This window comes from Barbus barbus, assembly GCF_936440315.1.
Source record: "Barbus barbus genome assembly, chromosome: 2".
NCBI lineage: Eukaryota > Metazoa > Chordata > Actinopteri > Cypriniformes > Cyprinidae > Barbus > Barbus barbus.
Window position 1 is genome coordinate 12,171,270 of NC_136730.1, and position 25,331 is coordinate 12,196,600.

General features: G+C 35.3%; 1 protein-coding gene across 1 annotated transcript in view; it reads left to right on the plus strand.

Moving 5' to 3' along the window:
- Positions 1 to 3,310: 3,310 nt before the first annotated feature.
- Positions 3,311 to 25,331, plus strand: part of LOC306881112 (transmembrane channel-like protein 3) — a gene marked incomplete at both ends in the record, with an annotated part of 31,303 nt that continues 9,282 nt past the window's right edge. The window contains 17 exon segments of the mRNA XM_079435025.1: positions 3,311 to 3,417; positions 4,241 to 4,387; positions 6,464 to 6,539; positions 7,075 to 7,156; positions 7,522 to 7,628; positions 8,008 to 8,106; positions 8,254 to 8,396; positions 9,213 to 9,360; positions 10,144 to 10,187; positions 12,528 to 12,675; positions 15,549 to 15,658; positions 15,754 to 15,832; positions 16,644 to 16,928; positions 18,202 to 18,330; positions 19,186 to 19,253; positions 19,631 to 19,759; positions 21,845 to 21,955. Of these exon segments, the coding sequence (XP_079291151.1) occupies positions 3,311 to 3,417; positions 4,241 to 4,387; positions 6,464 to 6,539; positions 7,075 to 7,156; positions 7,522 to 7,628; positions 8,008 to 8,106; positions 8,254 to 8,396; positions 9,213 to 9,360; positions 10,144 to 10,187; positions 12,528 to 12,675; positions 15,549 to 15,658; positions 15,754 to 15,832; positions 16,644 to 16,928; positions 18,202 to 18,330; positions 19,186 to 19,253; positions 19,631 to 19,759; positions 21,845 to 21,955 (2,012 nt within the window).

Below are 25,331 nucleotides of genomic sequence, written 5' to 3' on the forward strand. Positions count from 1 at the left end.
ATAACTGATGCTATGTTTGGGAAAGGATCTTTTTACGTTACTGTTTCAGCACAGCTCATATGCGATCAATAAGCCTCATTGATTTGTGTTTATTGGGTTAAATGTTCAATTGAAACCTGACCTCTGGGACTGTAATTTGTCATTTGTTTCAGGGCTCAAGATAGACACTCGGCGGTGGAAAAATTACAACAAAATGGCTTTATACATATGATTCTGACCAATGATGGCATCAATGCTTTTAGAGGTATTTTTGGATTACCTGTAACTTCTGCCACCTTTTGTATTATGCTATATACAGTAAATGTACATATATGAAATCTGTTATAAACTGATCTAAAAGTCCACAAGCATTGTGAAGAATAGAGAATGAACCTAATGAGAGGACATTAACAAAGGCCTATTAAAACTGTACTCTAAGAAATAGGCTGTTAGAATTAATTTCATTAATTTCCGCTTGCACATGAGGACTGCACAATGCTCATTCTCCTGATCACATTTTAGTCACGACAGTGATCAGGCTTAGATGTGTGTGTGCACAATGTGAGACATAACTTTTAGTGGACTACAGCTAATAAAATCACATCCCTATAGAGGACTAAAGGAGTGCAGTGCTGCAGTGATTCCTCAAAAAACGGTTGTTACTTCGCATGGCTTAACACACTCTTTAAAAAAAGGCACTAGACATAAATATATGGAAGTCTCTTTCCACCACAGAATTAAAAAATAAAAAAGGTAATTTCAACTCTTTGTCTCACTACTTTTTTTTTTTTCCATGGCAGAACTGAATATTGAGATGTAACTTCCAAGTTTCTCACAATTCCGAGTTTATGTTTCTGTCACAATTCTGACATTCTTTCTCTGAATTGTAAGTTTACATCATGCATTTTTGAATTCTTTTCTGGGACAAAAACAAAATTGCGAGATGTAAATTCATAACTGAGAGAAAGTCAATCAGAATTAGAGATCCAATTTTGAAATGTTTTTTTTTTTTTTTTTTTTTCTGCCAAGGATTGAAACGTGGGTAATTGCAACTTTTTGTCTTGCAATCGCAAGTTTTATTTCTTGCATCTTCTATATGTTTGTGCATAGTTTTAGGTATTTCAAGAGATTGTAAAGAGATTTTCAATTATGAGAATTGTAGTATTAGCTATCCTCCAATAAGATGAATTCTTCTTCTTGCTGTATTCAGGGCTTGAGTACATTTTTAATACCTGACCAATTCCTGTATTAGACCATACAGCTATATATTGTCTACTGTCACAGTATCAGTTGCATTTGCTATAACTGAAATGTTTGTGAGTTCCCAACTTGCATTGCAGCATGAATAAATTGTGTGGTTATACTGGTATGGGGATTATTGTTTTGCCGTTTACTGACTTTATTCATACTTTTGTTTTTGGTTTTATTACTATTGTTAATTATTTCTTATTTTGTGATGTAAAAGCTCATCTTTTTGCATTTGTTGATTGTATAAGCATTGACTAAGTATAACCCAGATATCTTTGCTTTATAAGATTATTGCTTCAGAAAAAAGATAGCATAGCTTACTTCACATAGTGAAGTATCTCACGTATGAAACTATATAGATGGCTACCAAAATGGCAGAAAAAAAGGAAGAAAAAAAAAAACACAAAGTCAGAAATTTAATTTTTCTCACCATTTCAAAATTGGATCTCTAATTCTGACTGACTCTGAATTATGAGTTTACATCTAGCAATTTGGTTTTTGCTCCAGAAAAGAATTGGGCCTAATGGATAGAGAGTTGGACTTGTAACCCGAAGGTTGTGGGTTTGAGTCTCAGGTCCGGCAGGGATTGTAGGTGGGGGGAGTGAATAACCAACACTCTCTCCACCCTCAATACCACGACTGAGGTGAGACTCTTGAGCAAGGCACCGAACCCCCAACTGCTCCCCGGGCGCCGCAGCATTGGCTGCCCACTGCTCCGGGTGTATGTTCACTACTGTGTGTACACTTGAATGAGTTAAATGCACAGCACAAATTCTGAGTATGGCTGAACAAATCTGTGTAGTTCAAGTTCACACCTGTGTGTGTGTGTGTGTGTGTGTAAGGTTTCCATTCGAGAATCATTAACGTAAAATATTAAAAATAGCGCAACATTTTGGTGTTCGTCATGGGCCTTTCTCCTGATGTGCTCTATAAAACAGTTAGACTTTTGCTTATGGAAAAGTGAAAGCGGTGAGCTAGTGTTACATATGGCACATTATCATATTGAGCTACTATGGCCTTTTATCTTTTGCATGTGGGGACATTTATTTTCCTTGTACGTGACAATGTTGTTTAATTTCAGTGCACTCTAAGGCCACTTTATAAGGAAAACTGGAAATTCGCCCATGTGTGCCTGCTTAAAATTCATAGTGCGTTTTTCATCTATATTATCTATCTGTTTATTACCGCTCAGACAAAACTCCAGAGTAAATTAACACGATTGATCGTGGCACAGAACTCTAACTATTGTCAAGTGAAAAATTGAAAACCTAGTATGCATCCAGCTTTCCAGAGGGAATTTGAAAATGTAATTTAAAATAGACTGTTAAAAAGAAGAGGAAGGTTCGTGTTGGTGTGCAATTAAAAAAATGACATCTCATCTCACATGTCTCCTGATTGTGACATTGCAACTTGGATAAACATGACCACAAATGACATTTAAGAGCTACGGGAGAGGGGTTGGTTATGACTAATGACTTAAAAATATCAGTGTTAAGAAAGAAATGCAAAATAGTATTGCAAGGTATTAAAATTTAACAAGCTGTATGAACTGCTGTAATGAATTTTATGCTGCCTGTTTTTGTCCCATTTGAAGCTCAGCTTAATAAATATTATAATTGTTTGTCATGAGACAAGCAGAAGCTCAGACATTCTGCTTTTGTTTCATAGAAGAAAGAATAACATTTGGGGAAGTAAATTGGAGAATTAATCAATTTAATATTTGAATGTTAACTAGTGTTTTGATGTACAATGTTTGTTGTGAAGTGTGAGAATAGTGTTTACATCTTCTCTCTTGTTAGTATCGCTTTGTACAGAGGCGTAGTCATTCATCAGCAGGTTGCAGTTCTCGCGCTGTCCCTTTAAGAAGCCAGTCCAGCTGTCATTGGAGTGATTGTCTGAGCTTAAACTCCTCTGGTGGAGGGGCTTATGCAGTGTCTCAGTAGGATCCAATCAGGCAGGTAGGGCTCCTCGCTCCTGCTCCCTTCAGAGTCCCATCAGCAACGCCGGCACAGGACAACTCCTACAGATGGGACACATGCTCACTGAAAACTGCAGAAAGTTTTAAGGCTGGGAAATGAGTGAAATGGCAGAACCAGCAACTATAACCAGACCCTTGATATCCTCCAAGCGGCATAAGAGCATAAGAAAGAATTCCAGAAGGATTTATTCCCCGTATCAAGACGATAATGGGTAAGCCACCTTTTTGTCTAAATCTGATTTTTTTTTAACTCTAGGTTATATTAGCTAATTTTGCACCTGACACTTGTAAACTGTAGCATTCAGTCTCTTAGGTATGTTATTTATTTATTTATTATTTGGAATATTTATCCTTTATAGCAGAACAAAGCATTATATTCCATTTAATATGTGGATTGCATATAAACTGTTTAGTTTATAAACTATATTTATAGAAATGTATATTTAAAAATATATAATTCCTGAAAAATCTTGTATATCATGTTTTCATAATTTCTATTGTACAAGGAATTTAAATGAAAAATATCCATGTCTTTTACACATGTATGTGGATCTGTTGCTTTATATACACAGTCCACATTGCTTCACATAAATACAGTATGATTTATGTGCGACCCACTTTGCATATAATAAGTTTCATAAGCAAACTAGAGAACAAAGTGACTTTAGTCGTCATTTATAATTTTTACTTACAACTAAAATACAATATAACAGGTTATATATACAATTTTTAAGATTCTGAATCCAGTTCACCTTCATCCTTAAAAGTGTATCTACATATGTTGCAGCATCCACATATTTAATTTAACATTTAATTATAGTTTACTAATAATATTCAATTATATTACAAATATTGGAATTTATGCACGTGTGTGTTTTTGTTTATTTATTTGTAATTTTTCTGAACATCCATTGTATTTTTCATGTTCTTTTTTTAACATAAATCAACAATGTTTTGTTATGTGTTGCACAAATAAAAGTCTAATGTTACTGTAAGATTAATTGCAGTTATTATTGATCTTTGGTCGTGTTTCAGACTATCTGATGATGAGGATAAGGATGGAGAAAGAGTGGACAGTAATGATCCAGAGGAGTTGTTCCAGAACATTCAGCTTCAGAAGGAAATCATCGCCAACATCCGAACTAAACCCTGGCCAATAAGACGCAAGCTAAAAGTGCTCAAGTAAGACCCCACCAAGTGTATGTTAGGAAAATGCCATCAGAATTTCTGCACATCGTGTACTGAAATTATTACAGATAATAAAATTGAATAGCTCTCTAGTGGAGCGGTTTAAATAGCATAAGATAAAAAGGATAAAGGATGTATAAGTTCAGCATTTATAAGACCAAAATGTGAGAGTAAATGTGAATGTGTGGGTAAAATGTGCTGTAAAGGTATTTTTAAGCCGATGCCAGTGTTTGTGCAGCAGTTGACATGATTGTTAGTGAGTAAGATTCATTATATAAATAGGAAGAATGAAAAGAACTAAGCATTATTTCTGTCTAAAATGTTTTTTGTCCCCATTACTGCCATTAACCTACTTGGAAATGGCATTTGAAAATGTAGAAACTGATGATAACGGATTAGGGAAGCATCCTCGCATTAAACCCGTAAGGTAAATAACAATTAACTTTCAGTGCCTGAAAGCAACCGCAATACTGACAACATGATGCTCAGAGAACAAACTAAATTGGCTGAGTAATTGTTTCATTAGCCTGGCCAGCACTTTCTCATTTTACTGGGTAGCGATCGCTTCTTTGGGTGCAGGTCAAGGATGTGCAAATGTACCCGCTGTGAATGACGGGTTACGCCAAGATCGCATTCTGGTTTTATTCTGGTACAGTGTACAAGCAATCATAGTTTTTTTTTTTTTGCCTTCCCTTGAACCTCCATTGTGACAAATTAAATGCAATAAAAATACATCATATTTACTATAATTATAATGTAAGGAAGTAAAAAATACTGCATTAAATGTGAACACAGACACACACACACACACACACACACATACACTATATTGCCAAAAGTATTGGGTCACCCCCTTCTAATGAACATGTTTGACTACTTTAGTAATTTCTATGAGTACAAATCTTAATGTTTAAGCATATAATGATATTCTAGGGAATTGTGTGCTTCTAATTTTATAGCAACAGTTTGGACAGAACCCTTTTCTATTCTAACATGACAGTGCCTCTGTGTATAAGGAACGGTTCAAAAAGACATGATTGATTCAGTCGGTGTGGAAGAACTTGACTGGTCTGCAGAAAGCCAAGTCCTGATCCCAGCTGAACACCTCTGGTGTGACTTTAAATGCAGACCTTGAGCCAAAAACTCATCACCAAACACCAATGACAGTTTTGGACGTGTCTAAAATGACTGTACCCATGTGTACAAGTCATTGATGTTTGGTGATGAGTTTCTGGCTCAAGGTCTGCATTTAAAGTCACACCAGAGGTTATAAGCACACAATTCCGTAGAATATCATTATATGCTTAAACATTAAGATTTGTACTCCTAGAAATTACTAGACAAACATGTTCATTAGATGGGGGTGACCCGATATTTTGGCAATATAGTGTATATATCAATGACATGTATATGACATATTATATTTAAGTAAAAAAAATACTATATCGATATGTTAAATAATGTTTGAAAGATGGAATGGAGCATAGCATGTCAAATTTCCAAATGTATTTTATGTCAGCTACCAACCTATGCTTTCATTATTCATTTATTTCAAGGGTTCTTTAAATAAATGAGTTTGCATCCACTCTAATGTCCAAAGATGATGTTCGCCCAACTAATTCTTTCATTAGCATCATTAGCACTTTTATCTGTGAAGTTTCATAAAAAAACTGTCAGGTTTCTGCCTGGTGGTGCATGGAGAAGATACATGCTCCATTTTACGAGTGTCCTCATAATCTTTGGGTGAGCGCTCATGATTACATACACCCACCTTCTGAAGAAATTACCCCCCAAAATCAATTTTCCATCTTCTGTATGTGTTTGATTCCTCTTATGTTGTCATTGAATTTTATGGCCTAATTTTGTTGTTGCTGGTTTGTTTTCATTTTTATTAATAAAGAAACCATGAAGCACCATTTTTAATGGGTTAAACATCTATGAAAACAAACATTAACAAAAGTGTTCTAGAGATGTGTTCAGGATCATAGAACAGGAAAGCCTTCTATTATTGCCCTCACTTTCACTAGCTGTCAAACATTCTTAGACTGTTTGAATTTGTGTGTGTTTTAGGCAAGCCAGAGAGATTGTTCTGAAGTATGAGGGCAGACTGACCAGGACGAGAGGTTACCAGGCAGCCGGGGCAGAGGTGTGTTTTCTATCCGTCTATCCATCCATCCTGCTTTTGTCTTTTTCATATTATAGCTTCTCTCCTTTTCTCTTTAATTTTTTTTTTTCCCCCTTTATGTGTATGAGAGATTCTGGTTAGGTTGTGCGTGTCTCTGCCTCAGCTGCGTTCCTCATCTGTTCACAGACGCTGCACTCAAATTTATGGGCTGTTGTTATAGCCTGGTTTAATTAAAATGTCCAATGGCATTCGCCAAGGCTGCCCAAGCACCATTAAAAGTAATTGACTTTTTAGCAAGTGGATTTGATGGTAAATTATTAATTCTGATTATGGCTTTCATGGCAGACTGAAAATCAGATCCGTAAACATTGGTTTAACAAAATTCAGTTTTTATATGATCTCCTATCCTTATACATGAGAGCTCAGATCTTACAGGTCTTTCAACACTGCTTGGATTGAATATGTGTTTATTTTTGGATTCCTCTGTCTGCAAACTATACTAATCTAATGTTTAATGTATTATCTAACTGTTGTATTTTTTTGTAAACGTTTGCAGTTGCTGAAGAAGATTTCAAGAGTCTTCTACAACATTGTTGTCTTGTTCATTCCCTGGGAGATGAGGATTAAAAAGATTGAAAGTTAGTATCGTGACACACAATATGTGTTTAATTTGTCTGCAGATAAATATGCTAATCTCTTATTGCGAGGCATAAAGAAAAACATTTGATCACATTTTCGTGAATGATAAACTTGCTCTGATATGGTAAATATATTAGACTTTATGCATATTCAATGTCAAATATACTGCAAAATATATTGGGTGACTTAAAAATGTGCATCAATGTGGAAAGTATTCAGATTAACTATTAGTGTGATTAAAGTCGAAAATGTCATTTAATTTGACTGAATCAACATAACCCTTTAAATAAAGTATTTTAAGGGTCAGATCAGGTCAAATTAACCCCATACTGCATTAAATGTACAGTATATGTCGTTTGTGAAGGTCACTTTGGATCAGGTGTGGCCTCTTATTTCATATTCCTGCGATGGCTATTTGGGATCAATATAGTTCTCACTATTATGACTGGAGCCTTTATCGTGCTGCCTGAGGTTAGTATGCACTGCATTCATTCTTAAAAGTAAATAATTGGCTATATGTTCAGATATGAAAGCTTACAAATCAAAATGTCATGGCAGTTTAAAGGTACATAAGGATATACTAAAAAAAAAAAAGCACAGTACATGACATTATGCTTCTCTATTATTATTTCTGAAAGCACATACAGATATTTAGATGCTGCTGTGTGCTCGTATATAATTTGAAGACAACATCTTTTATTAAAACTCAACAAGGATGTTTTTAGACCTGGAAATGGAAAATACGGTTAGATTTATTTCACTCCCGGTGCAGAGACACAAAGCAATTTCTGCTCGGGTATCATCTGTTGTCCTCTATCATTCTCTCTGTCGCTCCAATCTGTCCAATCAGCTCCTGGCTGGCGCTCCGTTTGGTACCACCCGCAGCAAGACCATCCCCAAGGAGCACCTTTCCTCCGCACAAGACCTGGACACCATCTGGTCACTGGGGGCAAGACTATCATCTCTCGTTTTTACTGCTTTACAAATATGATGTGCATATTATCTGCGGAACTTCGGGGTTTAATTGCAAATAATTTATTTTTGATGTTCAATCTGCTAGTTTGTCAACTGTTTTTGTTTTATGTCCATATTTCAGGGATATCTTCAATACTCTGTGCTTTTTTACGGATACTACGGCAATGTGCGTAAAATCGGCAGTGCCGGCTACAGACTACCCTTGGCCTATTTTCTGGTCGGGATGGCCGTTTTTGCCTACAGCTTCATCACTTTGCTTAGAAAGTAATCACTACTTCAAAGACGCTTTGTTTGAAATCACTGATTAACCTCCGTACATTCACATTTATGCATTTGGTGGATGCTTTTATTCAAAGCGACTTACAGTCCATTCAAGCTAGATATTTTCAGTTCATGTCAAACTCATGGCTTTAACTGCAGATAAGGTGTTTCTGTTTAAGCTGGTTTATTAAAGATCTGGTTAACCTGTCTTTTTTTAGCAGGGTTGATGAAAGTATCTGCTAAAAAAAAGTATACCGCTTTTTAACCCTTGTGCTGTGCTGAAAATCTTTTGCTTGATTTGATGTTGCTTGTAAATCTAATATTATGCTACATTATCACCAAAACTTGAATTTAGTGTTTTTGTCATCTTGTTTTCTTTCACTTAGCACCTTAGTTTTTGAGTGCAAAAAGCATTATTTGTGGATAATTTCGGTGCATGAGCTCAGATCAATGAGGCCTAAAATCAGTTAATTCCAAAAAAAAAGGAAAAGGAAACATGCTGATAAAAAGACTGAATCCAAGATTTAATAATAATATAGCATCACAAAGGAAAATCCGTATGCAATTTTGTAGGCCTGTCATTTTTGACAGGGAATGCCACAAATGTAACAAGGTGGCAAACAAAAAGTAAAAAAATTACCAATTTTAGTTCAATGTCATAACATGAACTAGCATTTCCAGACATTCTCTCTGGGTCAAAATTAACAGAACACAACGTGTCATTTTTCACCATGTGGTAATTTTTTCATAGTTATATTCACTAAGAAATGTATTATGTTTCTTTAGAAAAAGCTTAATTTGTGTTTTTTCTTTTATCAGAATGGCTAAAAACTCCCGCATGAGTTTAGCTGGCGCCTCAGAAGAGAATTACACCTTCTGTTGGCGTGTCTTCTGTGCGTGGGACTACCTGATTGGGAACCCAGAGGCGGCTGAGAGTAAAGGGGCAGCCATCGTCAATAGCATCAGAGTGAGTATCTCCTACATCCAACAGACCCAAATAAACAATCTGTCCTTGAGTCAATTCTCAACGATCATCCAGTTTTAATTCAATTCATCATTGCCTACACAGGAGGTTTATGTTCCACTATTAGTGCTGAATTTTCCAAGGAAAACATGTTATTTGAGTCTCATTTGTGTCATGCTAAATTTCAGATATTTCTTTGGAATATCATTCAATTTGTTCATACACAAATGTTGCACTTGATGCATGTTTTTAAAAAGTGCAGAAGTTGTAATTTCACATAGATGTATGTGATGACCATGTATCGTTCAGGTCGACTAACTGGACAAGATTTGGCCATTTTGCACATTTGCCAGAGGTATTATGTTTTCTAGATACCAATAGCAATCATCAATCATTTCCAAAATATTCATATTCTTTTCTTTATGACAGTACCAAATTACCACAATTTTTTGAGGTAACAGACAGTTACTATAATACCTGTACCTATTTGGCAGCAATTATGCTTCAGGATTATGATTTTCAGGATTTTGAATATTTGTATTTTGGATTCCATCCAGTGTTATTTTGGTATCATTGAAAAACTATAACAGTTTTTATTTATATTTTTTTATATTTTCTGTTTTCTTTTTAATTTGAAAGTTTTAGTAACTGAGCAAAATGTTGTTGTTTTTGTCATTTTTAAAAGAAAAATCATATATACTCTTCATTTTTCTTTATGGTTTTAGTTTTAGACAACTGTAATAACCCTGATGCCCACTAACAAAAAAAAATTGCTACTGTTTTTAGGAGGCCATTGTAGAAGAGCAAGAAAAGAAGAAAGACACAAGCCTGCAAGTTTTCCTCTTTGTTTGAGTTTCCATTATCACCTCAACATAAACCTAAGTGCTGACTAAGTGTTTTCTCCAAACTCTCTCAGAAGTGCATGTTTAACAGAACTGTCTTTTGAGGGTGGGAATGATTTTTATCAGTAAGTGACTTACAGTGATGTGCTGTTTCTCTCTATCTGAGGCTGTTGTCACAGCGCCTGTAATGCTTCCTCAGACCGCCCTGATTTATACGTCTCCTCCCCGTCCAATGCAATCGCAGCAGAACATGCAAAACGGAAAACATCCCGCCGTATTTTATACAAACGGCCTTTTACTGCGGACGGATGACTGCACCTAAATCGTCAGCGGACCTGCTCACACATTAAAGCCGATTAATATGTTGTGGGAATGCGACACCCATGCACACAGAGTTATGCTAACATTTGTACAGTATCTCCAGATAATTATAGCTAAACTCTACACTTGAATCTAACAAGACCAGGACACATTTCAGCCCAAAATCAAACAACTGAAAGAAGAAATAAATATGTATATTTTGCTTATTTATTTTATTGCATTATGGACATTTAGCAGGATTTCTGCAGATCTTAAAGTCCTTCCTCAAATTAAGGCCTTAAAAAGGTAGCAGAAAGTTTTAAAGGGGTCATCAGATGCAACATTCACTTTACAAGTTGTTTGAACATAAATGTGTGTTGGAAGTGTGTGTACACATCCATCCTATAAAAATCCACCCAGTGTTTTTCTTTTAAATCCCTATTTTAAAATCCCCTTTCTCAAATCAGGCCTGAGGTTCCTGAGAGAATGACATAGTTCTGCACAGACCGCTCCCACGATAGTTGATTGACAAGGCCGTCTTACCTTAGACCCGCCCTGAGTGAACTGTCATCCGTCCGCCATTGTGTCGACTCGGTGCAGGGCAAGACAAGATGTCTCAGATTGAGCGATTGAGGTGTTTTGTTGTTGGATGTAATAAAGCAGTCATCATTTACTCCCAACATCTGAGCCGCTGAAGATGCAGAGGATTAACGTTACTTACGTTTTTAAGTGAATGTGCCGGTCCCCGATCTTCCTAAATGCGTCTATGTTCACGTGAATCATTCATGATCCAGCTTCTTCTACAGAAGAAGTGAGTATAACGGATGAATCTTTGCAAATCGCCTTTCCTAACAATGTGCTAGTTAGCCAGTTTCGTGGCTGAGTTTAGTCTACTCTGCTCATTACTCTGTGGAAGAGAGGGGCGGGGTCAGCAGAGCTCATTAGCATTTAAAGCAACATGGACTATAATAGCTTGCTAAAAACAGAGCTGATTTTGACAGGTTTAAAAAGGTGTTTTTTACACTACTATTGGGAAATTTTAACCAAAGTATGTTATCTACTTTTAATTAAGACCATAAAGAATCATATCAACTTGTGCAAAAACGGCATCCGATGACCCCTTTAAATTCATGACATATTGGATGCATTGCAAAAATGAAAATCTTTGTTTTAGACTTGTTTTCTAATACAAATATCTCAACATCCTTAATATATTTACTTCAGATGCATCTGAAGTCTTGTCTTCTGAGTTAATGTTTGCTTTTATGCTTATGAAAACTTGTTTTCCCTTTAAATTAAAGGGATAGTTCACCCAAAAATGAAAATTCTGTCATCATTTACTCACCCTCAAGTAGTTCCAAACCTGTATGAATTTCTTTGTTCTGCTGAACACAAAGGAAGATATTTTGAAGAAAGTTTGTAACCAGGCTGTTTTGGGGCACCATTGACTTACTATGGAAGTCAATGGTGCCCCAGAACTGCTCTGTTTCCCACATTCTTCAGAATATCTTCCTTTGTGTTCAGCAGAACAAAGACATCCATAATGTGCTTGCAGTGTTCATCAATGCCAAATTTTAGACATTTAGGGTGGAAAAAACCCTGTTATGATACTAGAATTATACAACCTCCTGAATCAGAAAGATGCTGTCAGAAAGACCTTTATTAAAGTAATCTTTTGGGGTTATTGGTCCCTGGCACTAGAAAGTGCACATTAGTCATAAAGTAGAACAGAATATGATACAATGTGTTTTTTTTTTTATTATTATTCTCGGCTCTCTATAATAATCATAGCATTATATAAATGTTACCTAGTCCTAGTTTCAGGTACCTCAGGTTCCATATCTCTTTGAACTCTTGCATAAAATAATTATCAGTAAATAATCGATAGTTCATGTCAATTGATTTGAAAGTAGCCATGTAAGCGGGTTCATGTACAGTCAGCTGTTCATCATCGCTAAATAAGTTCCTTTCATGATGATACATGATTAGATGTTTATAGGTGTATCTGACTTGTTTCTGTCCCAACAGAGCAGTACTGATCAGTTTGCGGATTCTGGCAAACATTCTGGTGCTGCTGTCTCTGACCGGCAGCATCTACATCATCTACTTTGTGGTGGATCGTTCTCAGAAACTAGAGCAGGAGAAACCTGAGCTAACACTCTGGGAGAAGAACGAGGTACACTGAGTTTTTATGTTTTTTTATACATTGTCTACAAGTGTACATGAATACTTGACAAAATATTTCTACTTGGCCTAGAGCAGGGGTGCCCAACCCTGTTCCTGGCGATCGGCTGTCCTGCAAAGTGTAGCTCCAACTCTAATCAAACACACCTGAAGCAACTAATTAAGGTCTTCAGGATTTTGATGGACTTTGATGGAGCGCTCTTTGTTACGCACAGCCTCCTGTCACCGTTTAAACTGCCGTCAATCATCTTGTCTGAGTTAACATCATCCATATTTCGTTCAATTTAATCTCCTACCATAAATGAAGAGGCACGTTGATGATGCATTTAAAAATTAATGACTAAACGTATCTTTATAGAAGTTCACAGAGCACTGAAAAAATGCTTTTCTTAGATTTTTTTGTCTTGTTTCCAGCCAGAATATCTCGAAATTCTTCTAATAATATGCCAATGGGGTAAGCAAAATAATCTTGTTTTTTGTTTGAAATGAGAATATTCTGCTTACCCCACTGGCAGATTAATTTGCTTGTTTCAAGCAAAAACTCACTTAATTTTGACATGTTTATTTTTTTCTTCTGAAAACAAGACAAATTTTACTTGTCTAGAAAATCCTTCTTGATTTAAGAGTTTTTAGATATTTCAGTGCTGCTAGGATCCTGATGAGGGTGCGCAAATATGATCATATCACTCCCATCCTTAAATTGCTCCATTGGCTCCCTGGCTCATACAGGATTGAGTATAAAGTGTCCCTCCTCACCCACCAGTGTATTTTGGCTGAAAACAAGGCAAAAAATCCAAGTAAGAAAAGCATTTTTTTGCAGTGTGTTGTTGCGGATGAGATGAATAACATTTTTAAATAATTTTTACTTTTTTATCAGGTTAGATATTTATTGTTAATCACTCAAACCCCCTTCTCTACTTGTCTGTTTCAATACTTGTGTATTGTTTTATATATGTATGTATGTATGTATGTATGTATCTGACCCTGGACCACAAAACCATTTTAAGTCGCCGGGGTATATTTGTAGCAATAGCCAAAAATAAATTATATGGGTCAAAATTATCAAATTTTCTTTTATGGCAAAAATCATTAAGATATTAAGTAAAGACCATGTTCCACGAAGATATTTTCAGGGCTCCAGACAAAAAAATCGAGTAAGGAGCCATTGGCTCCTATAAAAGAAAAACTTAGGCGCCAAATTATTTTTTTAGGTGCCACAGAATAAAAGTGGTTTATTTTATTATTATCATTTTATTTTTCCCCCCTATTTTAACATTTCAATCATTTTGTCATGTGTTTATATCTTATCTTTTCTAGGCTTTATCAGCATTTTAATCCATCTTGTAGATGATCAGGTCGACCGGGGGACTAAGGTTCACTTAAAGTGTGAATTAAATGTCTTTTACAACTTGAAATATACAGTCACAAAGAATTGTTCGTTACACAGAATCTGTACCAATATCATGGACCATAAGCATCACTTGGCAACTGAGTGCAGTGCATCCTATAAATGTTGTCACGTCTTTCACACATTCAGTCTGTTTTTCTTCATTAGTAAAATGTAATTTTATAGGAGGAGTTGAATCATGTACAACAGAATAAGTAAAAATATTAATATGCAACAGTGCATGAATATAGCAAAACGCTTTATAGTTATTTTTCTAGCTGACTGATGAGTTTATGGACACTGAGTGGTTATTCTGAGGTAAATGTATTACAATGCAATGTTTACAAGCTTTATACATTTCCTCAGTTTCAAACAATGAGCTTTTACATAAAACATTTCAGTAAGTTGTACTATAGGCTTTCTTATTGCCTACCTTTTGATCATGTTCATTTCATACTATAGTAGTAAATCGAAATATATTATGGGTTCACTTGCTGCTTTAACTGAGGTGCTAAAGAGATTGCGCCTGAGCATTAAGTGCGATACTCTCCGCTCGCGCGATCCGGACGCATACACGGACCGTGTGGACGCGGCGTACTGGTGTTTATATTACCACCTTTCAGGTCTCTCTCACTGCGTTCAGCAGACTGTGTGCGGCAGAGACGAGGACTGTTTGAAACTCTTTTCCAGTAAAACTTTGATGCGCATCGTCTTATGTAAGTTTAATACGTGAACATAACAAAAGATGTGAGCGCAAAACAATCGGGAAAAAAGTCCTTTCATGCAAATTATATATAGTCGCCAGTGGCGACCTTAGCAAAAACTTCACTCGCAAATTAATATTTTTGGTCGCAAATGCGACCATTTTAGTCGCAGTTTGGAGCCCTGTATTTTGTTAATTTCTTACCATAAATATATCAAAACTTCATTTTTGATTAGTAATATGCATTGGTAAGAACTTAATTTGAACAACTTTAAAGGAGATTTTCCCAGTATTTAGATTTTTTTGCACCCTCAAATTCCAGATTTTCAAATAGTTGTATCTCAGCCAAATATTGTCCGATCCTAACAAACCATACATCAATGGAAAGCTTATTTATTCAACTTTCATATGTATTAATCCGATTTTGAACAATTGACACTTAAGACTGGTTTTGTGGTCCAGGGTCACACACACACACATATATATATTGTTTTTTGTAGTTCTAAATTAATCCAGATCCAAAGCTGAATGTGTTGTGGCCAATATTAGCTGAATGGGTTGTGGCCAATATTGTATGTAAATTGGGACACAGCATTGTTCTTTTTGTTCTTCTAATTATTTACTGTAATTACTATTCTTTCTTCTTCTTTTGCTTTTTCTGCTTCTTTTTTATGTCTGCAATATCCAGATATTTCATCTAGTATTAGGGATGATGTGTTGTGTGTTAGAGAAAGATGAGTGATTTTACTGCATATGTATTGGGTTTCTTCTGTAGGTGAGTGTGGTTGTGTCCCTCATCACAATGATTGCTCCTTCAGCCTTTGAGTTAGTGGCTCAGCTGGAAATGTACCACCCCAGAACGAGTCTCCGCTTCCAGCTGGCCAGGTCTGAAAATCACTCTTTGAATACTCTTGGTGCTCTAGTTTGGCTCTACCTTTTTATATTTTGTTTTTCAAAAGAGAAATATGCCTTTTGTTTAGAGTCTTGGTGTTGTACCTTGGAAACCTCTACAGTTTGATTATTGCCCTCCTGGATAAAGTCAACAGTATGAGCTCTGCTGTGAGTCACAGTTACATTCTTATTGCATTCTCAACCTTTTCTCTAGGGCTACATGATTAATCAATAAAATTGAAATTGCAGCATTACTTAATGCGTTTATCTAGTTGCAAAGGCTTTGTTTTAATTACCAAAAATATGCACTGTAAATAGTGTGGCACAGTGTTCTTTTACACACAAGCAACTCATGATCCAGTGTTTTTAGTGGCTCAGTTCGCATTGAAAATGAAGGAATTAGGACAGTCATAAATATTTTGTCATTTAAATAATAATAATGATAATAATAGTTGTTGTTCTTAAATACAATTTTTTTAAAATTCTTAAATAATACTTAATTTACAATGAAATATTAGAATAGTAATATTTATATTGTCTAATATTTTCCGTAATAATAATAATAATAATAATAGGCCTAATAAGTATTATTATGATTATTATTATTTTATAGTGATATCGATATTAAATCCCAATTTTTTGGGCCAAATTGTGCAGCACTTTACACAGTACAAACAAGCACTTTTTTATAACATTCACAATTTTATCAGAAAAAAAAAAAATAGAAAAAATGAAATGTTCTTTTACCATATTGAGCAGCCATATTGTTTTCTGGTGTATTACTCAGCTGTAAATATATAACATGTTTGAATGAATTAATAAAATCAGAACATTCATTTAACAACATTGATATTTATGCAGTGAAAATATTCCACCTTTTTTACCACCCTTTAGTTAGAAAATTAACTATGTAAAAATTAAATTCAACATAACAGAAATAAATAAACAAACAAACCATACATGTTTTGAATAATTTCAGATCACTGGGGGTCCAGGAAACCTGTCTGACTTAACATCATACCTAGCGACGATTTCCCAGCCAACCGAGGACAACCTGTCCACCATCGTCCCAGATATCACAGAGCGGCAGAACAGCACGCTGACCATGACTCTTCTGGACCTCAACAACAGCATGACCACCATCAAGAGCACCGCATCCTCCGGACAACCGATGAGAATGCAGTCTCTGCTAAACCAGACCGTCCTCTATGGGTACAACACCAGATCACAGCAGGACCCCTGCTGGGAAACATATGTCGGCCAGGTACTCGCTCACATGGAAATCATTGCTCTCTGATCCAGATTTAGCTTAGCAGGGCTGACTGAAGGATAGGAATGAACCCTGCATAGGTGCTAGCTAAAGAATTATCACGTAGCACATTTTTTGACTTCACTGCTGATGTTACCAGTTGGCAGAGCCTTCTGCTTGGTCTTGAAAATGAAACTTGAAAGCAAAATCTTTTAAATCTCTTAAAATTTACTTTAATTCTGTTTTTTTATTTGGCATCATTGTTATACCAAGTAAATAAAATGTTTCAAGCTATTCCTGATCTATAAAATAAAGTTGCTCCCTACATATGGCCAAGCAAAATGAAGCTTTTAAAAATATATCTCACAAAATATTATGTACACTACCATTCAAAAGTTAGGGGGTCGGTACAATTTTTAAATGTTTTTAACAGTAATATTGTGAAATATTATTACAATTTAAACTATTTTCTATTTGAATATATTTTAAAAAGTAATTTATTCCTGTGATGCAAAACTGAATTTTCAGCATCTTTACTCCACTTTTGTCACATGATCCTTCAGAAATCATTCTAATATTCTGATTCATTTATTGTCGTGAATATGGAAAACAGTCGTGCTGCTTAATATTTTAGTGGAAACTGTGATAAATGTTTTTGCATTCTTTAATGAATAGAAATTTCAGAAGACCAATGTTTATTTGAAATAGTAATCTCTTATGTTTTAATCATTTATATAAATGGATTTACTGTCACTTTAGATGAGTTTAATATTTACTTGCTAAATAAAAGTATTAATTTCCAAAAAATTACATTTTACTTCCAAAAACCCCTCAATAAAATCTTAAAATAATAGTGTATGTCACAACTAAAAATTATATAACATATTAAAAATAAATAAATAAAAGTGTCATCTTCAAACAAGTGATTCTGGAAGGCTTTTCTTAGAACTAATGCCACTTGTTCAATTATTTTAAACCATGAAAGCAAGTGAACTAATGAAGTATCTCAATTCTTAGCTACACTGTTATTTATTAACGGCATTATTGTGACAAACAGTGTAAGTATGTTTCCCTCTGGAGGAGAGGAATATGGATTGGATACGTGGCTTGAAATATCCAGGCTTTTATTTAATGAAAGTGCTGTCAGCGCTGACTTTCTCTTGGTTTCAGTCCAGTGGACTTATTGAGAGTCCTGCTTGGTGGTACTGATGGTCTGCGGAGGGGTAACATTGCACCCTTCACAAGAAAGGTAAATGCAGACGGTTTATTTTGTTTATCTTATTTACAGGAGATGTTAAAGCTCTCCATCATTGATATGATCTTCACGGTGGCAAGTATCCTGCTCATTGATTTCATCCGTGGACTGATGGTTCGATACTTGAGTGACTGCTGCTGTTGGGACTTGGAGAGCAAGTTTGTAAGTCGGTCGCTTCTGTTCAAAAACATACTTTCAGAGGTTCGAGCAGATAAATGGGCGATAAATAGACCTGCCTGGAATCTGGAATTTTCAAACACCATCAAAAACTGTAGGACTCCACTTGGGTCACATTGCACATATTTTTACATATTTAACACATTTAAAGCAATGTTCCAGGTTCAATGCAAATTAACAATAAGGTGTGTAACATCTGTGCCGCCAGCAAAAACAAACAGAATGAGCTAAATATTTACAAACAGGTCAGTCAATTAAGCTGAGACAGGATAACGTATTTTAATATTGAAAACAATGCACACATCACTTTTAAGCTTTTTCATTAGCATCTGTAATGTGCTTTTGATTATCACAGGAGCATTCTTGTTCTGCAGAATTATACTGATTTGATAAACTGCAGAAAATCATTTGTGCTAATCATATCCTACTGATATGATTAAAAGCATTATGATAATTAGATGATGTCTTTTTTTTTAATCTAGATTCTGATTTTTCTGTAACAGGGATTCCCAAACATTTTTTTGTCGGCCGAACCCCTTTGGCCTAAAATATTGATTTGAAGTACTTCCTGAAATTTGACATTAATATTTCAGTAATTTAACAACACATTCGCATGTTCACGGATCTCTAATGTTGATGGTCATATGTTATAACCATAAAAATGTCCTTTTTTTATTGTCATTGTATTTATTGAAATGCTTTATTTTAATTTTACATTTTAAGATGTTTTTAATTATGAACATTTCATCAGCTTGTGAACCAAACCCCAGTTTGGGAAACCCTCTTCTATAACATGCCTTTATAAATTCCCTTTTTAATGAAATAAAATTCCCTTTCCAGCCAGAATATGGTGAATTTAAAATTGCAGAAAATGTTCTTCATCTGATATACAACCAAGGAATGATATGGTAAGTGAGTGATGATTCATAATTTATCAATATATTGTCTAAGATATGATCATCAGTATAAAAGGAAATGAATAACAATCTTTTTTTACATTTACTGTCAATGCTTTTTATCTCTGATACACACTTCTAATTTAAAATACTATTTATCTCTGTGTATATCATCATTATTATTATTATATTTGAGCTTTCCTATCTATATCTGCAATAAACTCTTCCTGTTCCCATAGTGCTCTTTACACAGGTCCTCAATGCTCCATTGCCCTCCAGCTTCAGACTGTAATCCTACAATAATGACTTGTCTGAAGCTATAGGTGCACAAGCAGAACTCCTTTAAGATGGGAAATAAATCTTTCCTTTGTCTTTGTCTCTCCCTGTAGGATGGGAGCTTTCTTTTCACCCTGTCTGCCTGCCTTTAATGTTATGAAGCTGATTGGCTTGATGTACCTGCGGAGCTGGGCTGTGCTGACCTGTAACGTTCCCCATCAGCAGGTCTTTAGGGCCTCCAGGTCAGTGAGGCAGAATTAGGTCATTAGAACTAATCTGAGGTCAGTGCTGCTCTGTTCCAGTTGCACCAATCTAATGTTTTGATATGAGAACTTACTCAGGCAATTTGGCTTACGAGTGGAGCTGAGCTTGGATAATCTGCCATCGTTTGCTTATAACAAAACCATTAAAATACTGGTTTCATAAATCCTGGGGCCGATTGAGCAGGTTGATGCTATAGTATTTTAAGTTTTTTTTTAATAAAGGAAAATTTTACATTTCTACAAATGTGTGGAATTTGGCTGAACATTACTAATTTTTTCTTGTCTTGTAATAATGATATAAACTTTTTGAAATAATATCCTTGGTAATCACAAAGAAATGGAAATTATGAAAGTAATAGAAATGTATCGATTAAATCCTCATTTCAGATCAAATGTACAGTTCATTATAAATCAACTTCATGATTTTATTTAAATATTAAAATTCCTTTTAATGTTAAATTTCTATATTATATATTCCTTCAAATATTAAATATTTAATTTTCCTAATTTCCAGGTTTTGTAATTATTTGTAATAATTAGTATAATTGCTGCAAGATCATTCCGCACATTTGAAGAAATGTAAAATTTTATTTATTAAAAAACTTACATACTTAATTGTTTAATTTCATACTGGTATCAAAGCGGGTTAGCCCATCTGGTTTTTTTGGTTTTTTTCTGTACTGAAGTAAGTATTTTTCATAATTAGTCGTGCTTGCTTAGGTAAGTTAGGGATTTGAAAGAAACCCTAAACCAAAGTGGATGTAAGTAATCAGTGGATGTGAATAATCAACGTATAATAATCCAATATCCAGAATACTAAAACTGTACACATTATGATATATATATATATATATATACATATATGTGCATTTAAAATACTGAAGGAGCTATGTTTGATTCATTTTAGCCATCAAATCTCTTTTAATATTTAATGTTTGCAGTTGACATTTAATATTCAGTGTTTGTAAGTTGCAGCTCTTGGCCTTTGATGTTTTCCTATATTTGATACGCCACACACTTGTAGGCAGTAAGAGGCAGCCTGCCAAAACCGCTCGACAGAGCTGACATCAACACTAAAGCACAGACCACTTTAAATGAAGCACTGACAGTGGCAGAAATTAACTTATAAATAGATATATTCAGCATTTGCACTGCAAGGTTTGCACAGACACCATATTTTGAAGCATAATCAGTTTTTGTCCTGTTTGTTTACATTCACTTAAAACTGCTTTGACATTAATACCTTGGCAAGGGACGTCAGGCTGTTATAGCTTTGGATAAAAGTGTATACAAAATGCATATTAATCTAAATGTAAACATCAAATATATTCTGATTAGCTGGTGAACTGTTGCATTTTACATTTGGACCAAAAAATAGCTTATTCTTATAATCGTATAGCATTGCATATGGTTAGTGTACAGAGTTAGTCAAATCGACCCTTAACCTAAACCGAGGCATTTGTCAAATCCACATACATTTAGATTAAATTACAACAAAGAACTGTTATTTCTACATCTTTCTTACTTAAAACATCCCCAGCCTATTTCTACGCTTCCTTTGCTGGAAAACAATGAGGAGTGTAAATTCCTCTGACAAGAGCTGCAATGTGAAACAATTGAGCTTTTTACGAGCTGTGAGATTAATTTAAAGTCAGCCAGCATTCAGTGTGTGGCTCAGCGTCTCTGAACGCAACACTTTTGTTCTGTGCTTGACTGAATTCAAATCCCTCTCATTTTCCAGTGTGGTGAGTACAGAGATAACAGTGGATACTTCAGTGTGACAAGCAACTGGGTTGGTCAAAGCATCAGTCTCGCTCTCCCTTTCAGATTTATGTAATTGCATCTTCATCGTAGCTTTATCAGTCAGTCGCAGATGTGAGGTGAAACATTACCGTGTAGCCTAAGCGTATTTCATCTTCAGTGCTGTGTTTTATTTGATAAAATGGAATCTTCCCACTGCAGGTGGGGAGTGTGTAACTTATCAAATATTATCAGTTTCATTGTCTACCTGAGTGAATTCAAAGTAGATTACGGTTTTTAATTGAAATTTATTTTATTCCCCAGATCAAATAACTTCTATCTGACGATGCTTCTCTTCATGCTTTTCCTGTGTATGTTACCGACCATTTTTGCCATCGTGAGGTACCGGCCGTCTCAGTACTGTGGACCATTCAGGTGAATTAAACTGTTCTGTGTGGGGCTGCATTTAAATCTAATCTCATTTAAGGTGATATATATCATTTTTGGGATGTTGAAATACTTTCTCGTATCCCAGTGATATGTGGAAACACCAATAAATAAGCCATTTGCGGTTGACTACCCTTCAAAGTGTTAAAGCATTACTCTGAATCACAAATAGGCCGACACAGCGATACTGACTCAAACATTGGTGTGAGTTTGAGATGATGTTAAATTGCAGATGCAGGGAGCGTTTGGTAGCTTTTTTGGAAATTATCACTGTTTTTGCAATTTTGTTTGGTGGCACTAATGGAAATGCAAAGAAACCATACATTACACTCTACATTGCAACATAGTTGCAATTTTCACATACATCAGGGTTCTTGCACCATTTTAAAAGTAACATTTAATGCTTTTTAAGACCTTTTTAAGACCTCAACAAATATAATTTAAGACCCAAAAATGTCAATTTCTTTGGAATACTCAATTTATTGCCTCCTACAATGGAAATCAAAACTTAAAGTTTTCCATTTGTTATCAATTATGTGCAAGGTGTAAACTCTGCAAAAATACTCTTTCATGAGTATACCAGTTTTATGAAATCAGTTTTAATAAGATTACATTATCTCAAAAATCTCATTTTTTTTTAGCTTGTTGATATTTATACAGACTCAAAGCCTCATCTCCTGAGCCACTGCACAAAAGGAACAAAATATATCCAACACAATAAATAAATAATTTTAATAAAGTTCAAATAGTTTTCAGTTTACACATCTGTTAGGCTACGTTTACATTAGTGTGTGTTCATTTTAAAACACAAAGCTCAGACAGAATCATCATTTCTAGGTTGTTAAAGACTTCAAGAAATTTTAAATCTTCATCCACTTTCATAAGTGGGTGTTTTATTTTCTTTCACCATATACTTTATTGTTATTAAATTCTGGTGTAGTATGACTAATTATTTGAATGCATAATAACAACTTAGTTTATTTAAATTTATTCTTAAATAGCCTTATGAAATGTTTTATTTTTCCTCAGAAATTCTGTGTTCTGTATCTGGTTTTCAAATGAAGACATAAAACATTAATTTAATTTCTCTTTAAATAATTGAAAATCAAAGTTTATTTATTTTGGCAAACAAGGGGGGTTACTATTAAAATTAAAACATGGAATAACTGTTGTGTGATCATTACTAAAAAAAAAAAAAAGTTTTAATTTTAATAGTAGCCTAGTATTAGCAGTGCTGTCTGCTGAACAATATTAATATATTTCTGCCGCAGTGTCTTCAGAGTTAAACCGAACTTTTATTTTGACGGGTTGTCTGGAATACCTTTACAGTTCTGTGTGTATATGATATGACGCTAGTTTTACTCGAATCAAACGGTAAAATGACAATGAAGTGACTCTCAGAGCAGGTCTGGAGCTGTTGTTCATGTCCTCATTTCGAGAGGCGGCAGACGCTGAAATCACCGCGTGCGTCACGCGCGCTTCAGTCTGTGTATAATAAACAAACCGCGCGATTTAAAGAGCGGACTGCTCCGTGCGCTTTCGAAACGCTCTCGCGGATGTCAAACACTGATCTATCAGTGCTGCGCCGTTTCTAGTCAAACACACCTAGTGCTGCAGGATTATTGGCTCACTGACGGTGATGAGATTAACCCCTTAGGTATCGAAATTTGGTACCGAACGACAAGACGTTTTTCGATACTCGGTAGTATCGAGGCAATTCATATGCGACTCGACGGCTTTGAGCCCCATGGTCCCTAATGAAAAGGTCTTTTTGCATAATTTACACATTGCCTCGTTGTTTTCAGCCGGCGCCAACCACCTCCTAAATGCATCCTCTTCCATCCACTTGTCGTTAAATTTGCACTTCCCCATCTTCTTTGCATTTTGAACCTCACCTCGACAACCGCGTAATGGCGACACGCAGCCTGACGTCAGCGTCTGTAGCCGACGTACCGTAAACAGCTATTAAATCGCGGAGACTCATTTCACACCATACTAAAATTAATCAACTATTAGATGTTTTACGGTGGGCCACTGTGCTTTCCCATCGCCATTAAACGCACCGGCAAAAAAAATTAATACCTACAGCAACTTTACGGTAAATTTAAGACAATTTAAGACCTTAATTACCCGGATTTTAATTTAAGACATTTTAAGACTTTTTAAGGACCCGCGGGAACCCTGATACATATACACACATACACACACACACGTTGGTTTTTGTGGTTTATGGGCACTCTCCATAGGTGTAATGGTTTTTATACTGAACAAACTGTGTGTGCTATTGCCCTACACCAACCCTACACCTAAACTTAGCCCTCACAGGAGACTTTGTGCATTTTTAGATAAAAAAAAAACACCATTTAGTATGTTTTTTAAGCCTTTTGAATTACGGGGACATAGGCAGTGTCCTCATAAACCACCTTCATATTGTAATACCTCTGTCATACCCATGTCATTATACAAATTTGTGTCCTCATAAACCACATAAACATGCACATACATACACACACACACACACACACACACACACACACACACACACACACACACATATACAGTGTTGGGGAAAGTTACTTTTAAAAGTAATGCATTACAATATTGCGTTACTCCCTAAAACAGTAATCATATTGACCCAAATATAAGACAATGTTTTTTTTTCTTGGAAATACACATGAAAAAAACGCGGTCGTCTTATATTCAGGATCTAGACTTTGACATGTCAATAATACACCCACAACAGTAGGTGGCGCCAAATACGCATAAAACGAGTGTGCCATGAAATACGTAGGGTGCTTCTAAAACGGAAGGCTGCATCCTACTAAGGCTGCATACCTTGGCTGCCACGTCATCAAATGTCACTGAAGGCCATCTCAGTCGGAATGATCCTTGGAAGACAGCCTTCATTTCGCATCCTTCATTCAGCTGAATTTGAAGGATGTATCCTCCGCGACCTTCAATCACCCACAATCCTCTGTACCCATTCCATTTCATGAAAATAAACTGACAAAAAAACAAGTCATTAATGAGCTTGTCTGAATTTATTATGAAATGTTAGACAAAAACAATGTTTTCGGACATAAAAGCATATGTTATTTTTTGTTTTGGTGTAAATTACTCACTAAATGCTAAACTGCCAATAACTTAAGCCATGGGGAGACTGTAGACAGCTGTGATTCGTTGTATTGCATTAATAGAAAGCCAAATAAAATAAAGATTTGTAATACAAAGTATATTTCCAAAACTAAGTTTTATTAGTATTTTTGTGCCATGACGGTGAGGGTGGGAACATACAGTATGCAACGTAGCCATGCGCACTTTCTTGACCATCTTATTCTAGCGTTTATATGATAAGGAGGACTCT